This window comes from Balaenoptera acutorostrata, chromosome 11 (assembly GCF_949987535.1).
Source record: "Balaenoptera acutorostrata chromosome 11, mBalAcu1.1, whole genome shotgun sequence".
NCBI lineage: Eukaryota > Metazoa > Chordata > Mammalia > Artiodactyla > Balaenopteridae > Balaenoptera > Balaenoptera acutorostrata.
This window is the reverse complement of record NC_080074.1, coordinates 105,802,360-105,825,601: the sequence shown is the minus strand read 5'-3', so window position 1 is coordinate 105,825,601 and position 23,242 is coordinate 105,802,360. Positions and strand designations below refer to the sequence as shown.

At 51.3% G+C, this 23,242-nt stretch overlaps 2 protein-coding genes across 7 annotated transcripts in view; one reads left to right on the top strand and one right to left on the bottom strand.

Moving 5' to 3' along the window:
• Positions 1–4,414, bottom strand: part of CACNA1C (calcium voltage-gated channel subunit alpha1 C) — a 551,559-nt gene extending 547,145 nt beyond the window's left edge. For both annotated transcript variants that reach the window (XM_057556043.1, XM_057556040.1), the window contains exon 1: positions 4,197–4,414. In XM_057556043.1, coding sequence (XP_057412026.1) covers positions 4,197–4,332 — 136 coding nt within the window. In that variant the 5' untranslated portion in view covers positions 4,333–4,414. The remainder of the gene's footprint in view (positions 1–4,196) is intronic.
• Positions 1–21,774, top strand: part of DCP1B (decapping mRNA 1B) — a 52,617-nt gene extending 30,843 nt beyond the window's left edge. For 2 of the 5 annotated variants that reach the window (XM_057556052.1, XM_057556057.1), the window contains 7 exons: positions 6,931–6,997; positions 9,096–9,231; positions 14,944–15,072; positions 16,534–17,226; positions 17,578–17,688; positions 19,221–19,469; positions 21,557–21,774. In XM_057556052.1, coding sequence (XP_057412035.1) covers positions 6,931–6,997; positions 9,096–9,231; positions 14,944–15,072; positions 16,534–17,226; positions 17,578–17,688; positions 19,221–19,469; positions 21,557–21,637 — 1,466 coding nt within the window. In that variant the 3' untranslated portion in view covers positions 21,638–21,774. The remainder of the gene's footprint in view (positions 1–6,930; positions 6,998–9,095; positions 9,232–14,943; positions 15,073–16,533; positions 17,227–17,577; positions 17,689–19,220; positions 19,470–21,556) is intronic. The other 3 variants (XM_057556054.1, XM_057556056.1, XM_057556053.1) reach the window with 3 other exon arrangements.
• Positions 21,775–23,242: the final 1,468 nt, after the last annotated feature.

The window sequence follows — 23,242 nt, the reverse complement described above, 5'->3', positions numbered from 1 at the left end:
GTAGCATTAGGGTCCCTTTTGCTAAACCACCGCCGTGTAAAATCTTAGAAATTTTTCAGTGATCATGTATTTTTATAGTTAGTGTACCTCAGCGAAGCTATTCCTATAACTAGTAAACACTTGATTAAATAACCTGATTCAAATATGAGGAAGTCTGTTTGTCATTGGAACAAGTTTTTGACCTATAGAAATACTCTGTTTTATGTTTACCTTAAACATATATTTCTCAGAAACTACAGTTCTCTGAGACAAGACTTATTTTGCTATATTGAGATTCACTCCAGGTAACACATTTTCAGTGTGTTGCTGGAATAATTGACATTGCATATCAGTCTTATGTTTTTAAGATAATTTAAGTACTTGTATGTGTAAGCTTCAGAGTACTATCATCAGACATGACTGGAATACAAATAAGTGTGTTTTCTGCCAGATAAAGTACTGTTACTCATACTCTGAAGAGAAATGCACATGATTTTTGCAGATTAATTGCATTCTTTGAGCTCTTAGTTGCCGATGCCTGACAGGTACTCCATCAGGAAGACTGGCCTGTGGTAGCATTGTTAGAATAATAAACACACAGAAAATGAGAATGTCAGTGCCCACGCAGTGCTGGATCAATAGAATGTACAGTCCTAGGGAGCTGATGACAAAGTCCCATCAACATAACTTATGCCTAAGATTATCAGATGTTTGAAGCAAATTCTGAGTGAGGTCAGGAGAATAAAAGGGATGACGTCAGGAAACCCTGTGCTGTGAGCCCCGGGTAAGTTGTAGTCGGTCCCTGGGAAGGACCTAGCACATCTAGACTGTGACGTTTAGTTAAGCCAGAATAGTGGCAACCATCATGTAAGATGGTACAAGATCCTGACGTCTTGGATTTCAGCTCAACTCAGCAAATACCTGTTGAACGTGCCACTTGCTGGTGATTATGCATTCAAGTCCTGCCCTCCAGGAGCTCAGGTCTAGTGGGGGAGCAGTTCGGTAAACACTTAGTTATGACATATGCTTTTTTTTTTTTTTTTTTTTAAGTCCAAGGATGTGTGAAAAAGTATGGGAGCAAAGAAACACTTGAGACTGTTTCCCCCTAGAGGAGTCTTGAAGGACAAGGGCTCAGGGAGAGAAGACACCTCAGGAGCCCATGCTTGTTATTTGACTCCTGGGAGATTTGAGGATTAACCAGCAAGATGTGGGTAAATGAAAATATAAGTTTAAATGACCAACAAAATGGAATCAGTTGTTCCTATTTATTTTTATTATTACCTGCGACTTTTTCTGCTTCCTAATTTTTTTTAATGTTTATTCATTCTGTTGAATCTCCTAGACTAAAGCAACTTTCCCCTGAAATAAATAAAATTAGGGAGTTAGTATATAATGGAGAAGATTCCACGTGACCTTTCATGAACCTGAGGGCAGTAGCAGACTTTAAGATTTCCATTTTGGGAGGATAAAGCCCTCTGTGGAGACTTGGAAGGTCTAACGACATAACATGCATTTGTTAGAAATGAAAACTTTTTTGAAAGATAAATCCATCTTTTTCTTTGGAGATAATAAATTCTCATTTATAGTTGGAGATTAATATTAATTTGATCCAAATTAGTGCAATGCTCTAGTACAGAGGCTGCTTCTGTTACTGTTTATGGCATTAACTTCGTAAGGAAGTTAATTTATTTAGCAAGAGGGAGGCTGTTCTTACTTCACAGTATTTGTTTAGGTTTTCTACTGTTTCCCCCAAAATGTTCATGAGTATTAGTCACGCATAAAAGAGAAGCTGCTTCCCATCTGCTGTGAACCTTCCAGTATTTGGAGATCATGGGACCACTGATTTGTGAGGTGCAGTTAAACTATGTCACATGAAAAGAACCAGACCAGGGGCCAAAGATAACAGTGCTATGTAGACTCTCGGGGGCCAGCGAAGGTTTTGTTTTACAAGATCGTGTCCGTGTTTGGTCAGTGGAGCTGAGGCAGAAGGTGAATGAAAGAACGTTACTTTAAAGGCATTAAAGAACATGCTGGAGGAATGCATTTTTGGTGCAAAGCGTTCCGAATGGGGTAGAAGTACCAGGTCAGCACAGAGCAGCCAGGCGCAGCCTCTTTCCCTCCCAGCTGTGGATGCCGAAGCTGGCCTCGCATCCCCTGCCCTCAGATACCCCGCTTCTCGCATGCCCTTCCTCCTTCCTCCCTCCCTCCCTTCCATCCTTCCTTGGGACCTTTTGAGAGTTCACATGAGCCTTAGGTTAAGCAAGATGGATTCGCATCTCTTATAACCGAGCCTACAAATCATTCAAACATGAAAATTGTTTTCACACTTTACGTATTTCGTTTGTAAGGCTGGGGGAGGGGCGTATTTTATGGAAACATTGAACCAGGAAACATGACTGTGGCCATGAGAGAGAGACCACCCTCCTCACTAGTGAAGAAAGTGTTTGAACCACACACCTGCGCCTAACCTCCAGCTCTGACATTTCATGCCTTTCACCGTCTAATTGCTTAACTACCTTGCGATCTTTCGGTAGGATAGTAGCTGTGTGTGTGTGCTTACAACCAAATGCCAGTCACCAGTCACCATCCGTGGGGTTGAGCTACAAAAACTGGAACGGGGTAAATGGCACAAGGAATTCTGTATTCGAGCAAAGTCTCAAAAACAAGTGTCTACACCAAACATGTGATCACATGTTCTTGGTCCTTCCACTGGGATTATTATTCCACTTGTTTGAGAAAGACTTCATGAAAAGAATGGGGTTTGAAGGAATTTGGAGATTTTTGGCTTATCCTTAAGTGCCCAGAAGAGGTTTGTGTAATTTACACTGCCAGGTTTCCATGGCTTTCCTAGTGAACAGAGAGAACTTAAATGCCTTCTTTGCTGCCTACTGACTAAAAAAAAATATATTTCCTATCCTTCTGAGAGAAATTACTGAGATTATTTTTAAAGAGAGTGAGGGCGGGATGGGTTGGGGAGCGGGGAGGAGAGCATTACCGAGTCAGACACCCTTATCCTGCCTACGTAACTTCACCTATGCAGTTATGTCTTATCTGCTTCCTAACTGTATGGAGATAGGCCTTGTATTTTAAAGTTGCACAAATAGTAGCATGAGTATTGCTAAAAGATTTCAAGCCGAGGCTTCCCTGGTGGCGCAGTGGTTAAGAATCCACCTGCCAATGCAGGGGACACGGGTTCGAGCCCTGGTCCGGGAAGATCCCACATGCCGTGGAGCAACTAAGCCTGTGCGCCACAACTACTGAGCCTGAGCTCTAGAGCCTGCGAGCCACAACTACTGAGACCATGTGCTGCAACTACTGAAGCCCACACGCCTAGAGCCCGTGCTCCACAACAAGAGAAGCCACTGCAATGAGAAGCCCGCGCACCGCAACAAAGAGTAGCCCCCGCTCACCACAACTAGAGAAAGCCCGTGCCCAGCAACGAAGACCCAACGCAGCCAAAAATAAAATAAATAAATAAAACAATTTAAAAAAAAATTATAGTAATAAAAAAAAAGATTGCAAGCCATCTTCATGATTTGGAGTTGAAAGGTATTTGAAGTCAAATATGGAACAAATGACAAATGTCTTAAAAGAAGAGATTTATAGAAATATTTGTTAAAACATAAACTAGAGAGGTAAATCCCCAGAGAACTTCCAGAATGAACTCATACACCGTGCTAACGAGAATCAGAGGTTTCCTAATGAAGGCGCATCAAGGACATTTGCCGTTCCCTCTGTGACCCTCTCAACTAGCCTCTTAAAATTTGATCAACTTTGGATCTTGCTGCTAGAGACATTCAAAAAGAAGAAAATATTTGTATCGAATACCATCAGCTTGCTCTCTCTCATGTCTGTTGTACCTACAATATTCAGACATGAAATCTAACATGGAAATTTTGCTTTCCTAATCTTTCTTGCAGAATTAAGAGGGAAATAGAAGATGTTAACAGCTGGTGCTTTAACAGATATGACCAGGCGATGGTACATTGTCTGTTGCCTCAAACATTGCTTTTTTCAACCCCAAATCTCCAAAGCATGACATAAACCAGGACAGGGCAATTTTAGGCAGAATTTCACAGCTCTGCTATTGAAGTCCTGTGTTCATCAACAGGAAGAAGATTGCCCCTAAACGTGTTCTTAGCGCGGGGAGTCGCATGTGGGCATCATTAGGCGGGTCAGGGTCTTCCTATTCTTTGCTCCACTGTGGGGTTTCTTACCTCCAAGAGTGATGTAGGAACAGCTGAGCTGAGCCTCACGCACCACAGTGCCCTTAAAGCCCACCTGGATCTCGGCGGGGCGGCTGGGCAGCGGCCGGTACCCAGGCGTGGTGGGTGGGAGGAAGGCTCGCAGCATGGCGGGTCCCGGAGCACTCAGAACATCTCTGCTGGTCCGGTCTCGGCGCTCCGCGAGGCTGTGCCCCGTGTCAGGTGACGGCGATCCCTTCAAGTTTGAGAATGCCAGAACCACACCACCTTCTCCGGTCCTTTTCAACCTGGTCTTCTTCTTTCTTCCCTGCGGCGCCCGCTGCCCGCCCAGGCCAGCCTCGCCCCGTGGCCGCCCAGGAAAACTGGGGGTGAGACGTGAGGGTTCTGTCCGCCCATCAGCACCTCACCTCCCTGACGGTGACAGGCTCTGGTTTGCATGGGTCACCACCAGCTGCTCCAGTGCCCCTCGTTCAGGACAGAGATAGGCTCGTCCCGGCTGGGAACGTGCGCCTGAGAGGCGGGAGCTGGGGTGGAATGTGGCCCTCTCTGTGAAACTATTTTAAGGAGAAAAAGTTAGGCCCAGTTCTACTCGTTATCTTGCCTTGCTCTCAGGAGCCAGGACTGTTGGTAAATCTGTTTCTCCTCCTTGACGATTTAAATTGTACATTCAAACTGCATATTAACTGGGGTGAAAAGAACTGTTTCAAAATGACCCCGTTTTAATTTTAAGGTCACGTCGCTTTAGAGATAAATGGTCAGGTCCTAAGGAAATCTCCACAACGTCTCAGTGAGGCTGCAGACCCAGCCTTCCCTTCCTCCCCTTCAACACCTGAAAGATGTGTTCACAGTATCTTCCCCCTCCATCTGCATTTCAGTTTCTCGTAGTAATAACATCGTCAAACCGCTTTTCTATTTATACCAGCAGTTTCCTTGGCATCCAGTCCTTATGAGAACCTAGTTCCTTATGTCAAATGCCACAAATGTGTAACATCCCCCAAAAATGGCACCCAAAATATTTCTACTTTTATGTTCTACTGAAGAGACACAAATGGCTGTTCTTCCCCTGCTAGTGGGCTTCGAATTTCTTAGTTGTGTGTTTCTCTCCCCTGTTACCTCTTTCCTGCTTTGATAGTTTTGGAAAATTCCATCTCCAAGGAAAGGAAGTTTTCACTCTAACCAAAGAATAGAGCAGGATCCTGGTTTTGTAACGAGGATTAAAGCCTCCAAAACATACAACGTCTTCAGATTTGTTAGTCGCTGAATGTCGGTGATCCGATCCACTCTCGCTCAGGGGAGCACAGAGCAGGTGGGTCGGCGTGTGGGAAGCTGTTGGGGCAGCTGGCGCTGGAGATTAGGGTTGATGGACCGGGAACAGCCTGGAATCAAGTTCTCAGAGACTCGCTTAATGATCTTGAGATGAAAGAATTTCTTTTTGATATTAAGGCTCTCAGCGCATAGGCTTTAGAACTCAGACGTTCTTTTTTCCAGAGTATCCATGTATCAAAGAGGAGTATGTGTGTGTATTTCTAAGAGGACACAATGGTTCCATCAAGAAAAAGCTGCCCCCCTCCCCCTGCACACGCAGGTAAGATAAAGATTCCTGGTGCACGCATCACACAAGGAGTTGACGCCATTGCCCCCTATTGGCAAGTTGATAGTTCAAATTTATAGGGTCCTTTTAAAGACATCTGCTTAACACAGCACTAAAACGACATCTCCTGTACCCTTTGATTTCTGAATCTTGACTAACAAGAAGCAGAAACGCCCACCAAGTCATTGGTCAGGTAAGTGGGGGGAAAAGTTGTCAAAATATCACAGCTGTTTTAATGACCAAATTATATTCATATAATTAAATATTTTGTAAGTTTAAATTTTAAAAATAATTTCTTTTAAAAATATGTTGGTTTTCATCGCCCTGTCATAACATGGCAGCTATTTCAGTGAAGTTTTTTTTAACATGTATATATAGTTAGTGTATTATTTATATGATTAATACCACCAGATCCTCAACTAGATATTTATAAATGTATTTTGGACCTGTTTAGCCTTTGCTATAAAAATGACCTAGACAGGCACATATTAAGGTATACAATTTGTTTGAAAATTGTTAAATCAATCAATAGCAGGTATATTATGCCACATTGTTCTTTCACTACTAAATCATTCAGTCAGAGTTGTACCTCATCTTTCAACAGTTGTAAATATTACGTGCAGACACTTTGGAGTCGGAGATTTATTACTGAATTTTGTTTCTCCTGCACCGTGTCCTCACTTAGGGCTTTCAAAGCCAATCTTTCAGTTACTGACACCTTCCTGGGAGAAGGGGAAGGGAGGGAGGCTTCCAGGCCTAATTTGTGCTTCAGGTTTCCGATACTTAACAAAGAAGACGGAGTGTGTGTGAGTGTATGCCGGGCCTGTGGCGGCAGTGATGTTTCAGAGCTGGAGCTTAGAGTCGAGGCTCGTTTTCAGTCTGTTCATCCATTTAAGAAGCATTCGCCACGTGCCTGTTGTCTTCAGGTGCTGTATTTTTAAGGACAACATACTTCAGTGTGTGTCTGTGTGTGTGTGCACATGTGTGTGTTCTCTGTGGGCCTAAAAAGCCCCAGTGCGAGGTTTTCAAGCTTGAACTCCAGTGACTGGTTTCATTTATTCAAGAAGTATGTATTTCCCTCAAGATGGAAAGTGAATTTCTTTCCATTTTGTAGTTTTGAAGATGCTCATAATTGGTTTGATGTGTTTTTTGCAGTGTCCATTTATGGAATTTGGTTTTACGACAAGGAAGAATGCCAAAGAATTGCAGAGCTTATGAAAAAGTAAGTGCTGCGGGCTGAGTATTTGTCAGGACCTGGTGCTTTGTATTTCGAAGCGTACGTAGCTACACTGTAATCTAAACAGGGCATGTCTCTGACTGCAGTCCTTTTCACCATGGTTAGGAACACATTCACTATTACTTAATAAATGAAAAATAAACATAAATGACAATGTTTTACATTTCCACTAGGTAAGATTTATTATGTAGAAGGGTTCCCCTCATTTTTTTTCTGCACATGTGAAGAATCTGTAATATGAATTTTTCCAGATGGCAGTTTTCCTTAATATTATCCTCCTTTGTAAATTAGCAGCTTTTTCCCTTGAAAAGTTATCAGTATATCTCAGTGAAGAGAACATTCAGATCCCTTCTAAAAGGCTGCCCCAGATTCTCTGGGGTGCCCACATCCTTCCTGCCCTGAAGTCTGCCCGTGGGGCTCAGACCTCCCTCCCTTCTGACCCTGCGAGGGCTTCGGAGAGTCTGTATTTTCAGTTCCTTTGGGAGTATCTGAGCTAATACTAGTTTAGTGATCAGTAGACAGCCCCTCTCTCTGTCTCTCTCTCTCTCTCTCTGTTACTAGTCTCTTTTTTTGTTAATCTCACGAGGCCCTGTGATTCACCCCAGTCTGCACTGGGGGAAACTGAAATGACTGTCTGCCTGTCCCGCTCTTGCCCCCCTGAGGACCCTGAGACGAGGCCCGGGTCAGCATGCTGTCTCCTCTGGGATCCATCAACCCCTTTCACCGGTTCTTGAGCCCCAGGCCTGCTCACTGGGAGGCAGTTATTTCCCTGCGCTTATGCAGATGGTTTAGAGCCTCAGAAGGAAATGAGTTTCCTGCACGTGCTGGATCTGACCCAGGACTGGACTCGGCCGAACACAGGGTCTGGCTGCCACCAGCGCAGATTCGACAGAGCAGCTCCGTCTGCAAAAGAACCATTTTTCAATTTTAAATCCCGGGTCAAGGAAATGGCTAAAAAGTGACCCCAAAATATGGAATGTGGGGAGTACTTTTTTATAAATAAGATTGATTTCTGAAAAGCCTAGCTTGTGAGAGCCAATTTCAGGTAACCGGCTCAAGCTGCAGGTGGTGATTAAGTGTGTTCAAACTGGTATTTACCACCATAACAGCGAGTTCCTAGAACACCCATGTTATTGTAAACTGTGCAATGGATGATAATAGCAGGATTTCATGCAGATTAAAAAACACCCTGTTGCCCAGCCAAGAGGCCGCGTAAAGATTGTCAGATTCCCCGGTGATTCCTTCACAGCTGGGGCTGGGAACTGATCGCTGGTGAGCAACAAGCCGCCGATGTGTGTGGATTCCCTGCCTGTCCTCACTTAGAACTGAACGTCTCACTGAGTCCTCAGGTCTCCTTCCCCGTAAACTTCGCGGCAATTATGAAGGCGCGTGAGCTGCGGTCAGAGCCCAGGCGGGGAGCAGTATTCCTCTCAGCCTCGCTGTAGCACGGAGGAGCGATCTGGCCTCCCTTCTGTGTTGTTTTCAGGAAAACAGAAGGCGCTGCTCACTGCTCTGTTTTCGTACCCATCTCCTGGGGTGGAATCTTCTTTCTCTTTCTAAACCACAGGATTCTAGGGGCTGGAATCAGTCGCGCTTTGACTTCAAGGCCCTTTGGAACCAGGGGCAGATGCCCAATTTGCCATGCGGTTTGCCCAGGGTTTGAGAACCCTAAATTGGGTTTCCTCAGCGACACATGAGTCCTTTCTACTGCTCTCAGTGAGGAGTTGGCACACTTTTTCTGAGAAAGACCAGTAGTGAATACTTTCGGCCTTGCAAGGCTAACCGGTCTCCATCCCAGCTGCTCAGCCCTGCCCTGGCTGTGTGACAGCTGCCACAGGCCATGCGTCATTAACTTTCTGTACAAAACAGCCCCGGGCGGGGGTGGCCCACCCCACTCTAGAGGTGTACGTGTGGTCAGTGTACTCAGGACCTCAACTCCCATTTTTCTTCTTTCGGTTCCAGCAGTCTTATGTCTAACATGATTATAACAAGATAAAAACAACTGGGTGAGAACTGGATAGTTTCAAAAACCGGTTGTGTTGAATTGGCTTTTCTGGTGTGGATTTCCCTTCTGATTTTCTAGCCTCGCCCAGTACGAGCAGTTGAAAGCCCACCGCGGAGTGGTAGTGGGAGCGTCCCCCGTGAGCCTCAGCTCGGGAGAGGGCAAGGAGGCAGACATCTTGCGCATGCTCTCCAAGGCCAAGGACGAATACACAAAGGTGAGTCCTGCCTCCCTGTGACGCATACTTGCGTAAGTTCCACGGGGGGACCTGCGCGCTGAGACGGACTTGGTGCCCTTCCTTCCGTCAAACAGAAGTGCAGGGGAAATGCAATCTTTATTGGCTTTTAGTAGGCTGAAGACTGTTTGCTTATTTAAGTGGATTCAAAGGCAGCCCGAGAAATCAGTAACCTTCGTATATACAAATAGTCTCCAATAAGAAGACCCCATTGACAGTAGCAACAAATTAATATAAAATTCTTTGGGATAAAATTAACAAGAAATGAGCACAACCTGTGTGGAATAATCATGGCTATCCTTGGTGGTACTAGGGCACTAGCAGTAGGAAGGACGTCCAACCCCCTTCCTCTGAAAATTGGCGGTCGGTGGAAAGAATTAAGCATTTATCCTGCCTGGCCAGGGGCACCGGATAATCCAGGTTGATGCGGGAAAGGCCTTCTCCACCACAGAGCTCCAGCTGTTCAATGTGGACGGAATGACAGAGCCTAAAGCCCTGGTGGAGTAACTGAGTCAGGCATGGATCATCAGTAATATTAGTGCTGTGAGAAAGGCGGACGGAAACCTGACCACGGGCGGGTCGGGCGGCCGCGCACAGCGGCTGAACGTCAAGTACGCGGCACACCTGGAAGTGTTCCTGCCAGAAGAGCTGATCCTGAACCTAAGTCTTGAGCACTAACAGAAAATGACAGGGGAGGGGAACAGGGCAGGTAGAAAACAAGTTAAATGACACCAGGAAGCAGTCAGAAGGGCCGTGTGCGGCGTGGGTTCCTCGGGGACAGCCTGCCAGGCTTCTGCACGTGCCCTGGAGGCGGGGCCAGAGGCTGCGCTACTGGAGACAGACACCCCCGCGGGCGTCTCTGTGCGAGTCCCGCAGGTGGTCAGCGCTGCCCGCCCGAGAGCTTGTTGAACGAATGTGAACAAAGCACGGTTTCACCCGCCCGCCCTGTCCCGGCCCCGACCCAGTTGCTTTCATCCCAGCTTCGGCCAGTAACAGCGAGCTCTGGATCCGCTTTTTATTTGATTTGATTCTTCAACAGCCGTGAAAAAATGTCCCAGTGACTTAATTATACTTTACTAACTGTACTATGTCAGGCACAGTGAAGATTCACCTTAAAGGAGCCATTTTTGCCCTCGAGGAACTTAGGTTCTGTGACGACGGCATAACAGTGGCCAGTATAAGATAAGAAATGCAAACGCTGAAGAAAAATTATTTTCTTTCTTCTCCCTCCCTCCTCCCAACACACAGACACATACGCAAACACACATACTGTATTGTTTCTATTTTATGATGTTTTGACTTGTTAAAAGTCTGGCTGGGGAGAGACTGTCCCTCCCCAACCAGCCAATTCTCAGAGATACCAGAGGCCTCGCCAGGAGGGTGCCTGTGACCGGGAGACCCAGCCCTGTCTGCCCGCCTACCCCGGGGCGAGAGTCCTCCGCCCCCGTCGTATCAGGGCCACTCCTGTCATCTGGAGCCCCTGAAATGATTCAAACACGGCAGTCCTAAAGTGCAGAGGCCCCGGCAAAGGCTGCAGCCTCGGCTCTGCCCTCGCTCCTGCTTCCTGCCCGCCCGTCACGAGGCACCCCCTGCAGCAGGGGGCCCTGCGGGGCTGCGGAGCCTCTGTCTCCAGACCCGGGGGTGGGAGCGAGAGATGCAGTGCTCCCTGAGCCTCTGAACGCAGAGCTCACGCACACTCAGAAGCACCGGTGCCCGGTCCCGGGGACCGGCCACGCAGAGCTCACGCACACTCAGAAGCACCGGTGCCCGGTCCTGGGGACCGGCCACGCAGAGCTCACGCACACTCAGCAGCACCGGTGCCCGGTCCCGGGGACCGGCCACGCAGAGCTCACGCACACTCAGCAGCACCGGTGCCCGGTCCCGGGGACCGGCCACGCAGAGCTCACGCACACTCAGGAGCACCGGTGCCCGGTCCCGGGGACCGGCCACGCAGAGCTCACGCACACTCAGGAGCACCGGTGCCCGGTCCCGGGGACCGGCCACGCAGAGCTCACGCACACTCAGGAGCACCGGTGCCCGGTCCCGGGGACCGGCCACGCAGAGCTCACGCACACTCAGGAGCACCGGTGCCCGGTCCCGGGGACTGGCCACGCAGAGCTCACGCACGCTCAGCGGCACCGGTGCCCGGTCCTGGGGACTGGCCTCAGGCCATCACTTTGTACTGTACCCACAACTTGCAGTGTTTCCCTGTTTTGTTTGCCCTTCAGAATCTACATCTCCTTCGAGGCCCAGGAAGAATGCCACTTCTTACATGGAGTTTTCCCAGATCTCTTCATTCAAATTGATTGTCCCTTCCACTGCACTCACCAGTGTGTTACTCTTTAGAATGTATTTTGTTCTTCCTCATTTGTTACACTCACGGCGGCCTCTCCCGCTGCGCATAAACTTGTTGAGGTTGAAACAATGTTCTATCCGGTTGTGACAGTGTTGACATGAAGGGAAGACAGAGGTCTAATCAGTGTGCAGACTCTGCTTTTCTATAAATTCAAATACATGTCATATGCGTAATGTTCATCGCTCCAACTGTGCGATAAATAACAGAAGAAGCTCTTCCTTCTGCCGTCACAGGCCAGGTGCCGTCACATCCCGTCCAGCAGCGCCTGCACGGTCCTGTGGCCCCTGGTCCACATCCTGCTCGCTTTCTCACCGCCCAGAGTGTAAGCCCCGGGCCCCTCTGAGCGCCCTGCCACGCGGTCTCGGGTGACCCTTCCCGCCTCGCTGCCTCATGCTCCCGCTGCCCCTGCGGGCATTGGGAGCTCCTCCCAAACACAGTGACAGTGTTGCTTCCTGAGAGTGCCTTCCCGCCTCTCCGCAGGCTGGCCCTCTCCTCCCGTACTTACCTGGCAACAGGTGACGTCTCTGAAGGCTTACTTCCCGTGTTCCTTGTCCCTCGTGTGGTTTCTGATCTGCCCAGTGGGTGTATTTGCCCCTGAGGAGTCCCCTTGTGTGAGGAAGCCCTGCTTTATCCTTGCCTTACGCTGTGTCATCTGCTCTCCCAACACGTACGGACACGCCAGATGATGTGGGGATCAGGAGTGGACCGGGCCGCAGGTGCAGGAAAGGGACATGGAAACACAGTCTTTCCTCAGGATTCTTGCTGCGAGGAAGTGGATTTCCTGTTACCGGAGGTTTTCAAGAAGAGACAGAATGATGAATACCAGGCACGTTACAGAAGAACTTCACGGCTCTGGATGCGTATTAACCGAATGACCTCTGAGGGCCTCTCCAACTCTAAACCTCGTAAATGTGTGAAAATCCCAAAAAGTAAGAGGAGCAAACATTTTGAGCTGGAGGAAGATGATATCGATAAAGTGAAGCCTGGTGACACCAGACACGACTTTTTGCGCAAAGTTAATAACATAATTTAAAAACCTTGTTTTGGCCGATGTTTTATGTTTTCTCCCCGAAGAAACAACTTTCTGTGAATGTGCTGTGACTCTGAGCTGCCTCCTCCCGGTTAGCGCGGGGCTGGGGTGCCGGTGAGCAGGGGAAGCAGCCGGGCCAGAGCGGTCTTGGGCCGCGGGGCTACGTGCTGAGCCTTCAGAAGTGGACTGTTTGGAAGAACACGTTTATACATGTGTAACTGAATCACTTTGCTGTACACCTAAAGCTAACACAACATTGCAAGTCAACGATACTGCAAAAAGGAAAAGAAAAGAGAAGAATAAGTGGACTGTTTCGTATTTAAGACTATTTCGTGTTTTGTGGCCTAAGGCAAGAATGAATAGTTGTCCTCTAGCTATGGCTCTGACTTATTTATGAAATTAAAGAAATTACTGTGTCTTTTCATGTTCACTGAGAAAATTCAAGAGTACAAGAAAGAAAATAAAACTACCCATAATCCTACCACTCAAAGATGTCTACTTTTAGCACTTCTAGTGTACTTTCCCCCAGACTCTTCTCCCCTCGTGGACACATGTGTTTGTGTGATAAAACGGGCTCATGTGACATTGTTGTTAAGGCCTTGGGTACTCTGTCAGTAATCCATTATACTTTCTCCAACTCTGCATGTTTTTCCAAGTAAAGTGTTTGGGTCGAGAGAGGCATAGAAACTTAAACAAGTGGAAAACGAGCTGCAGACTGTCGAGATCAGTGGTGTTTCGTTCTGGGCACTTTTTACATGACAGTGAAGCCTCATTGGTAGGTCGCCCGTCCTAGTGACACAGAAAGCAGCTTCTGGCCATTTTCCTTGGAGGGAGCTGTCTGCGGCCCACAAGTGTGGGTACACAGTGAAGCAGTTTGCAACCCAGGGTCCCTGCGCACAGACAGGGCCACTCGTGGAAGTGAGCCGAGCGGCCACTTTCTCTGCGTGGCCAGCCGGCGGTAAAGGCTTTTCACACCAACATTTTATCAGTGACTGTATGAGGCTACACTCTTGTCTTGTGTTGGTGATCCACATCTTAGAATCCAGGCCAGTGGGTCCTGCAGCCATCATTCGCCTAAGAAGAATTAGAAATGACATTTGGACTTCCCTGGTGGTGAAGTGGTTGGGAATCCGCCTGCCAATGCAGGGGACACAGGTTTGATCCCTGGTCTGGGAAGATTCCACAAAAAAGAAAAAAAAAACAACAACAAAAAAAGAAATGACATTTTATGACTCATAAAGTGATTTCACGTGCCATTCAATACTAGTGCCAAATATACAAACTATTGGCAGAAAATAATTAGTCCTTTGTGCAGTTAACTTTATAAACCTAAGTGAGCGTGGTGGTAATCGGCCCCAGGCCCCTACATCCTTGAGTAGAAAATACAGCCAATAGCCATAAAGCACACCAGGAACCGTGGGACCCCAGGGACAAGGTTGTATTCGCAGCCACTCCACCTCCATATGGTGAGGTGTGTCCTGGCCCGAGGGTGCAACTCTGCAGCTGAAACTAACAATGCCGCGGGGTCCACAGTGCAGAAGGCCGCGTTTTACAGTGAGTTTTATTTGGTGTTTCAACAAGGGAAACCCAGACATCACTGCTGTGCCCTCTCTGTTACGAATCCTACTGTGTGAGTGATCGCATGGTTGGTTAGATTAATGTGTGATAATGACTCAGGGTTTGAAACGATGAGGCTTGTCTCTCGTCTCTTTCTCTGTGAAATTCTAATTTGTAGCGAGCGGCTCCGAGCACTGGGATTTGAGTTACTCTGTTTGTGCAAAAAGCCATTTGTTAAATAAAGATGATGTTAGTAATTTTTAAATCAGCGGTTTGGGTCGGCTTGACTTTTTGGTTTGTCGACTAAAAAGGGCTGGTCGCTGTGAGGACGCAGTGCTGCAGCCTTCAGTCAACTGCCAGCCGCGCGCAGAACCCTCCCGCGGCCCAGATGAGGCACCGAGGGGGCGCTGCCTCCACCGTCTATCCCGGAAGGGCAAGCGGGAGGCTGCGGCTGCTTCCCGGCGACCCGCGGCCTTTCAGGCGTCCGGGCGTCTCAGGGCCTCCAGGTCCTGCAGGCCGACCTAATACTTTAGGGTACGGAATTGCGCAAACTAAGAAAAATTCGAACCTGAATTTGACTTATACTCAAACGTAGCTCATATCAGAGGAGAGTAAGGGATTTTCCTTTGTACATGGAGATCTATTTTTTTTAAAGTACCAACTAGATAAAATAAAGAGCAAGAAGATGCGTTCTTTTTAAAAGGTTAAAGCTTCTTTTACACCAAAAATGAGGTTCTTCTTTCCATTTCAGTGTAAAGCCTGTCCTGAGCCCAAACAGATCAGCAGCTCGTCCGCCATCTACGACAACCCCAATCTCATCAAGCCGATTCCGGTGAAGCCCAGTGGGAGCCGGCAGCAGCGCGGCCCTCGGCCCGGCCAGGTGCACAGCCCTCTGCAATCCGCCTGTGGGGCTCCTGAGGGACCTTGGCCCGGAGCACGGTCAAGGCGGGGCCGATGCTCTGCGGGTGTCCTAAGGTCAATCCAGGAAAGAGAGATTTCAAAGCAGAGGTTTTGTCATTATTAATAATTTACTCTTCCTAGAAAGGGGTTGCAGTTTTTCCTTTTGGCATTTCCCTTACTCTGTGCTAATCCCTTGTGGACTTGAACTCCTTAGAGGATAATGTATTCTAAAAAGACAGCAACCTAATATGATGTCAGAGCTGACGGGACCGTTACGCGTCGGGCTGTATCCTTCCGAGGTGGAAAGCTGGTGTGCCACGGCCCACGCGCCCCCGTGGTGCCAGGTCCGGGGCCAGGCGCTGTGCGTGTATGGGGGATTCCTGGTCTAAGGACTGGTGTCAAACCCCCCTTTAGAGCCCATGGCTTGTCATTGTTTTTGCGTCTAAGATACAAGCATGACAGCAGTTTCTGTATGAGCATATATATTTTTCAGAAGAGTCCAGCATTAGCAAAATTGCTAATCTGCAAGTCCCATCACTGAGCGTGGCTGCTTCCGGTTCTTATGGTTATTCCTCACTAAAGGCTTTTTTTAAAGGGAATTGGTTTAAATCAATTTCAAAAAAAAAAATGAACATGGAGACCAAAAACATAAAGACTGGCTAATGCAAGTCTTATATTGAATTTTGTAAAAAATAAGTCTTTTCTAATTATCTTTTAGCTTATAAGTTTGCTTTTCATGGACATTTTTTATTTTAAGAGAGAAACCGGAATATGTTGACTTTAGGAGAATCTCATGTTTTCTTAGCCCAGCAAGAGAGAAAGCAGCAGGGAGACGCCAGATGACAAGGGCGGGAAGGAAGCGGGTTGGTTACCAGCCACGGCGGCACACGGGGGGCAGGGATCGGGGTGTTACGCATCTGATGGGTTGTTATCGCTACTGTTACGTAGTTGGAACGATCAAGTTAGACTAAATGACTTAGGTTTCTTTCAGTCCTCAATTTCTATAGTTCTGTGGATACTACCAGGAATTCTGAAAACCTCACATTTCTGTGTATCCTCAGTGTCTTCCTGTACTTTGCAGGGATAGATGGGCTTCCTGTTGAAGAGATCATTTGCCTTTTAGTGTCTGTAGCTTTGTGCCACAGTGGTCCCCAGCCTGTGAACCCCAGGCCCAGCAAGGATCATGTGCCTGTTTATCAATCAGCAGATACTGATCGTATAACAGCCGTCTTGGGGGTGGGAGGGAGAAGGCTGTGAAAATTGTTGACATTAAAAAGGAGGTCCCAAATGTGTAGAGTGTGTTGTCACTAAGCTTCTTCATCCTTTCTAATTGACTCTTTGTAAATAGAAGAAATCATCGGGTAGGTAAGTTATGTTTCACTGCCCCCCATATAACCCAATTACATGTGGCCCCATTTTCAGACGTGGTTATTTGTTCCAGACCTTAGACCCTGAACCCCAACACCTGTCCTTGACGGCTCTCTTCGGGAAGCAGGACAAAGCTACGTGTCAGGAAGCCGCGGGGCCTCCAAAGACCCTCCACCAGCAGCAGCAAGAGAAGCTTCCGATTCGGCAGGGGGTCGTCCGCTCCCTGTCCTACGAGGAACCCCGCAGACGCTCGCCCCCGGTCGACAGGCAGCTCTGTCCCGCCATTCAGAAGCTCCTGGTGGGGAGCGCAGACCTGCAGCCGCTGGCAGAGCTGCCCGAGAGCTGGCCCTGCAGAGACGCCGCCCGGCCAGGGTCTCCCCGCGGCCCCGAGGTCTCCCGCCGCGCGCACGGTGCCCCCAGGACTCAGAACGCGCCGGACCAGCTCCAGAGCATTCCCAAGGCGCCAGCACCAGCCGCCTCGGCCGCCACCCTCCCGCCGCAGACGCCGGGGCCCCGGGCACTGCCGAGGCCAGCGCCCCCCGGCCCTGGGCCCGGCCGTCAGCCCCCGGGGCCCAGCGAGGTCTCCCCGCGGGAGCTGCTGTGGAAGCTGCAGGCGGTGCAGCAGGAGCAGCAGTTGCCGGCGCCCGGCCGCCCCGCCCTGGCGGCCAAGTTCCCCGCGGCCACCCCGCGCGCCCGAGCACGGAACCCCCTGGAGTCCTGGCGGGACCAGACCCCCAGCGCGGAGCAGCAGGCCCCCCTCCTGCAGGTAGGCGCTGCCGGCTGGGAGGTGTTGGGGGGGCGCGGGGTCGGCGGGACGTTCCTGTGCAGGCCGCGGGCCTCAGCCCCGTCTGCGCATCGCGCCCCCACCTTCGCCGCCTGCCTGGAAGGGGATCTGGCCTTGGCCCAGCAGTCTGGGAGCTCCTCCCTTCAGAGAGGCTTCATTCCTACAGTTAAGCCTTCATGCGACGAGGTTTGACGTGGCCGTGGGAAAAACCCAAATCTTTGACCTCGGAAACCTAGGGTCTGAAATCATTTGAAATCATTCCGGGGATGCCAGACACCTGACCTCGTCTGGTTATTTCGGTCCACAGTAAATTATTGTGTGTTCATTATCCAGGCCGTGCTTACAAGCACTGAGTGCGTGCCCCGCCCCTGCTGCACGTGGTACGTGGAGATGAGGAGCTGGGTGCCCTGCCCCTGCGGACGCCGCAGCCCGTGGGCGCTTGAGGTCAGCAGAAAAGCAGGTCACTGACCCCGGAAGGTGCAGCCTCCTTGTCTGTCTGAGCGGGTGTAGCTTACTGAGGGTCAGGAGAGGTAGAAGGCTCTCTCCCTGCCCGCGACATACACACTGGTGGCCAGAGAGGGGAAATGTTGTAATTCTTAGAAATGTTCTGTCCTCCCAGGGAAGATGGTTCTCTATAGTCACTAATAACTTAGAACAGTGAGAAAACCGAAAGCTTTTCCATTTTTTCACTGCCTGTGGGTAACATCTGGAGATCAGATGGATTTTTTTTTTTCCATTTGGATTGGTACAAATTCACTGAAAATGCATTGGGTTTAAAAATTAGGAAGTTCTCCCTATTTATGACGTTGGTCCTTCTGTCGTGTTTTGGCAAGTAGCTTACGACAGTGCCTCAGAAATCTCTCACTTTTTGGAACAAAGACCATCGGTGTGGAGCACAGTCTTCGTGTATGTAAGACTGTGGGTCAGAGTGTTCTTGCCTGTTACTGATGAAAATCTCAGATCTGAGTTCCTGCTGCCCTGGAGACATGGCTGTTCCCTGCCCTCGTCCTCACTTCACTGTCACATTGCCCCCCTCCTTCTGCTTTTTCCCCTGCGGATCTAGATTGGACCCTAGGAAGTCAGGGCTAATCGTTGGCCATCCCCCTCTGCAGGCAGGTCCCCTTCCAGTGCTCGCGGGGTGCGGGGCCGCGGTGCTCTTGTGACTGCCCGCGAAGCCACCGCTCCTCGCGACGGCGCACAGGGACAGTTAAGCAGGCCACCCGCCCTCCTCCAGGCTACTTGGTGCCCAAGACGACGCCCAGGGAGCTTCTGAAACCGCGGCTGGCCCTGTGCCTGGTCTCATGAGCCCCTGGGCCTCAGGAGGCTAACAGTAGCGCCCTTCCCTCTCACCTGAGCTGGGGACAAGTGAGAGGTGGCTGTAAGCGTCAGGTGGGTCAGCTGTCGCCTGCACAACTGGAAACACTATTGGGACCCCTGGTTTTAGGCCTGGTGGCCAAGACAGGCGGACAGACCCGCCCAGACGGACGGCCACCTGCACGCCTGCAGGAGTGGCCCCAGGGCTGCCCCCGAGACCCGAGCACGGAGAGTCAAGAGGTGGGGTGGACGGTGACCCCGCCGCGTGCCCGCCCCGCCGCACCAGGCGAGGGGGCAGGCAGTGGCCGGTGGGGTCCCTCACGGCGGAAGCTCGGGGCCGCAGCCGGGCAGGGACGCAGACGGACAGCCCCGGCCGAAAGGCTGGGGTCCTGGCCTGTGTCCCCAGGCGATGACAGGAAGCCGGAGAAAGGAGGTGCTGCTCAGAGCGCGAGCTTTGCCTGCCATGGGGACCATAGTCGGGACAGCAGGCGCCGGCCGCCCGTGCCCTGGAGGGAGGAGCGGGCAGGTGGAGGCTGGCCTCCCGGCGCCCGCAGCCATGGACGGTTAACACTGAACCCGCTGTGTCCTCCGCGCCCTCTGCACCCGCCCCGTGCATGAGCCGCCCTCACCCGCCCGCCCGTCAGCCCGTTTCCCACCCGCAGGTCCTCTCGCCCCGGCGCGCCCCACCCGCCGCAGGCCTATCTCCGCTCATGTCGCCACTGGTGTTCACGCAGCCCCCCTGGGCCCCGCCGCCAGAGAGGGGCAGTGGGCTCTTGCCCCCGGGAAGCCAGGACCCAGCGGCCACCCCCAGCGGCCCCCTCCTGCCCCTGCGGACGCCGGAGCCCCCCAGGACGCCGGGCAGTGCCCTGACCAAGCCGCAGCTCCAGGAGGCCCTGCTGCACCTCGTCCAGGTAGGAGGGCGCCACCTCCCTCCTCATCGGCCTTTGCCAGCGGCCTGCTGCCCTGCTGGTGCCTGTGCCCGCTTCCCGCTCCCCAAGGGTGAGAGGGCGCTGCAGCAGCTCACCCCGAGACCAGCGCTTCTGCGTGCGTCTCAGAGACCCAGCGAGGCTCTGGCCGTTGTGATTTGGAGGGCTAAGTCCTCACGTGCCACCCGGCAGAAGAGGAGGAGGTGAAGCCGACCCTGGGAGGGTCCCCGGTCTGTGGGGCCGTCGGGAGCCAGAGGGGAGTGGAGGGGAGGGCTGCCCTGAGCCCGCGGCAGCGTCCAGGCCGTTCCTCGGGGAGGATGCAGCTGGGGCGGCAGGAGTGGCCGTGACGACCGTGGCATGTTTTATAGATGACCTTGAGACCTGCCAGTGAGGAGAGGCTGGGATGGCTTCCTCGTGCCCCTATGAAGTAGTAAGGGCGGTGACGCTTGTACAGAGCTCTGGGCCGGGCACGGTGTTAGAGACCAGGACGCCGAGGCTGAGGGCCCGGCCTGAGGTCGCCAGCCAGTAAATAGCAGAGCCGGGGCCGCAGCCTGGCTGCCGCGCCCCTCCCCACTGCGCGACGGGCCGGAGACGGCAAAGCCCACCGCTAATGCGAGACGGGCCTCGCAGAGTGCAGGGCGCTCACCCAGGCGGACCGCAGCCTCCGCCGCTCACGTACCGAGGTACCGTTCTCGCAGACAGTCCATAAGGTGTTTGTGGTACTTTGCTTGAGTGTCAGGCGACCTTGAGAGCGGCCGGCACTTTCGCTCTGTCTCATCCTACTCAAAAAGACAGTAGTCGCCGTTGGTAAGAATGTTTTTTTGAAGGTAACAGATTTTAGAGAGAAGGAAAGGAATGGGGCCAGAAATCAGCATCTGAGTGTGAAAGCAGAGTAGCAATCTGCCAAAGACGGACGAGAAATGACCGCACCTTACTAATTCATAAATAAGGGTGTTTTCCACCTTTTCTAGAAGCCATTCATGAGAAGTTCGTGAGGACTTAGGTAGGACATCTGTAAGCTCCTTTTCTGTGAGCAATAAACAAAAACCTTGAATGTAAAAGTTCCACGTTTTTTTCTGGCTTATTCCATTTAATAACACTGTTCCAAAGATCTCTGTGCAGTAATGGGGAGCCCTAAAGTCCGCAGCAGCCCCTGGACCTCGCTCGTTAGAGACCGTATGTCCGTTCCCCCCACCCGGCCTGCGTTTCACGTTCCCCGTGCTCTAGACGGCGTCTTCCCCATGAGCTGCTGGGAGTCACTCAGGCATTCAGCTTTGCTCTCTGCCTGCTGTTAGGACACAGGCTCGTGCTCGGAGACTTTGCAGGAAAGCCAGGGTAGCCTGGCTGCAGGCCGAGCGGGAGTGTGAAACGCGGGTGAATCGCCAGAGCGATAAAGGACGGGGTGGGAGGGAGCCGTCTCCAACATCAGAAACAGAGAAAACCACCGATGGGACAGTGGCTCTCTCGGCCCCGAGAGTGCCAGGAGGGGCCCAGAGCCCGCAGCCTCACCGCTGCCGGCTTGCCAAGGCCAGAGCTTTCCGTAGCTAATGGGGGTGGTGCAGGGGGGTGGAGATGCACCGGCTCTGGCAGGGTACCAGCCAAGCACATTGCCAGTGAAGTCTTAACTTACGCCCAACAACGAAGGCACCCCTTGTGGGCGACTCGGGGGCCTCTCAGAGCCACCAGTGACCTCCCAGCCAGGCTCAGAGGACTGAGCTGGGTTATGTCCTCCCCGTGCAGCCTCCCGGGGGCCCCAGGTCTCTCCACACAGGAGGCCAGGCTTCTCAGGAGCCGGCCCGCTCCGTGCTGCCCCGAGGCTGGTGCCCGCCTGAGCTGCAGGCCACGAGCACCTGCTGTGTCCCAGGCTGGCCACCGAGGACCGGCAGCTGACCCTTCTGGCCTGGCCTGCAGCCCCACTGACTGTTCAGCTTAAAAACTAGCCGCTGTGAGCACGCGCAGGTGGAGGGGAGCATCTTAGGATCAGGTGCCCGTTCAGCCCCAAGACACAGAAAGCCTCTCGTTTCTGCCAACCAAATCACATCCCCCTGGGGCTTTTGATTTTTGTTTTCCAGAATGACGACAACTTCTTAAATATAATCTACGAAGCTTATCTCTTCAGCATGACACAAGCGGCCATGAAAAAGACTCTGTGAAAGCAAAACATTTTAAGACTGATCTCCAAGGCCCTCCGGCTCAAGGTTCTTTCATGTCAAATGTTGTTTCCCTAAATGTTTCTGCCTTTTTTAGAAAGTATGTATTATATGAAGTAAAATGCTTCAGGCTTTTCTCAGTCGCGCAGTTTTTTCCTTACATTCTTCAGTGCACCTGGTACCAAGAATTGAGTGGGTAGGAAAAGTCCTTTGCTCATATCACATGGTAAACACCCAGCTTAAATGATTTTTTTCTTACATGTACTGGGCCATTTCTAGATGAGTTGCCTCTCTGTGGGAAGGGCTGTTCTGGGAACGTGGTTTCTTTCTTATTAGCAGCCCCGGTTATTTCTGGAACTCGGAGAACGCGCCGACCGCCAGGTGGCAGTGTCAGCCCGTGACCACTGACATGCCCCGCCAGCCTCTCCCGGACAAAGTAAACCTTTCCTTTGTAAACATCCGGTGGGCCTTCGAAGGGAAATGATCTCTAAAGATATTTATCGCCAGTCTCCAGGGGGGAGTTGTTTAGGGGTCCACAAATGGCCCGGATTTCCAGCAACACCGCGTCTGTCCGCTCCTTCCGGCAGAAGCCTGCCTGCTTCCAAAGGAACGTTTCATCATTTTCAGCAAAACGTGCTGAGAGGAAGGTCACAGAAGATTCTGAGGCCGGTCCTTAGCCTCTGTGGGGAGGCAGTGGAGTGCGGGCACGACAGCAAGGATTCTTGAGGTCGTGGAGCGGACTGACGACTCGTGTTCACAGAGACGAGGGCCTGCTGTCCCCCCAGCCCGCCCCCCGCTTGAGTCGGCCCCGGAATTGGTCCCTGCTGCGCACTGGAGATAAAGTGAGCTTTGTGTTTCTATAGCCCTGTTTATTCTTGGACCATAAAAAGATCTATAGAGGCCCACACAGGAGCCGGGCCTTGTTCTCCTTTCAGGGGTCACAAAGGAGGCGGGGCAGGAGGTTTCCTCACAGCTTCTGATGCCCAGACCTGAACTGGAAGCTCAGACCTGGGGTAGGTGTGTAACCAGGCGAGGGCAGGCGGGGAGCACCTCCCACCTGCCCGCCCGCAGGAAAGCGCCTTCCCTTGGAGGAGGGGCCCACCCTGCCGGCCGCCCTGAGGCCAGGGTGCGGGGCTGCTGTTCCCTCCTGAGTCAGGAAGGGACGCTTCCCTCTGCTTCTCCGTCTCCTACAGCGCCTAACGCCCTGACAGACCACAGAATCCCCGAAGCTCGTCATTGCGTGTGCAGCGTTTCAGGGCTCTTACGGGGAGTGTGGGGCAAGGGGAGACACACGGCCCCGTTGCCCCGCATCGGTGACGCTCACCTCGGCAGCACACACTCAAACCGGAGCAAAATCCACCGTCTCCCAGACCGCGGGCGACCTTTAAAACCCGCGGGCACGTCTTTGATCTGAATTACACGTTGAGGGTGGCTTCTCCAGCTGGGGAGAAATGAATCCCACTGAAAATTCTTCTCATATATTTGTGGTAGCAAGTGGCTAATTTCTGAAATATGTATTCCTTTACTTGATTGTTACATAAATAAAATAGAAATCTCAGTTGCAACACCTACTGTGAAAAGGGGGCCGTGCACTGTGGCTGGAGGGGC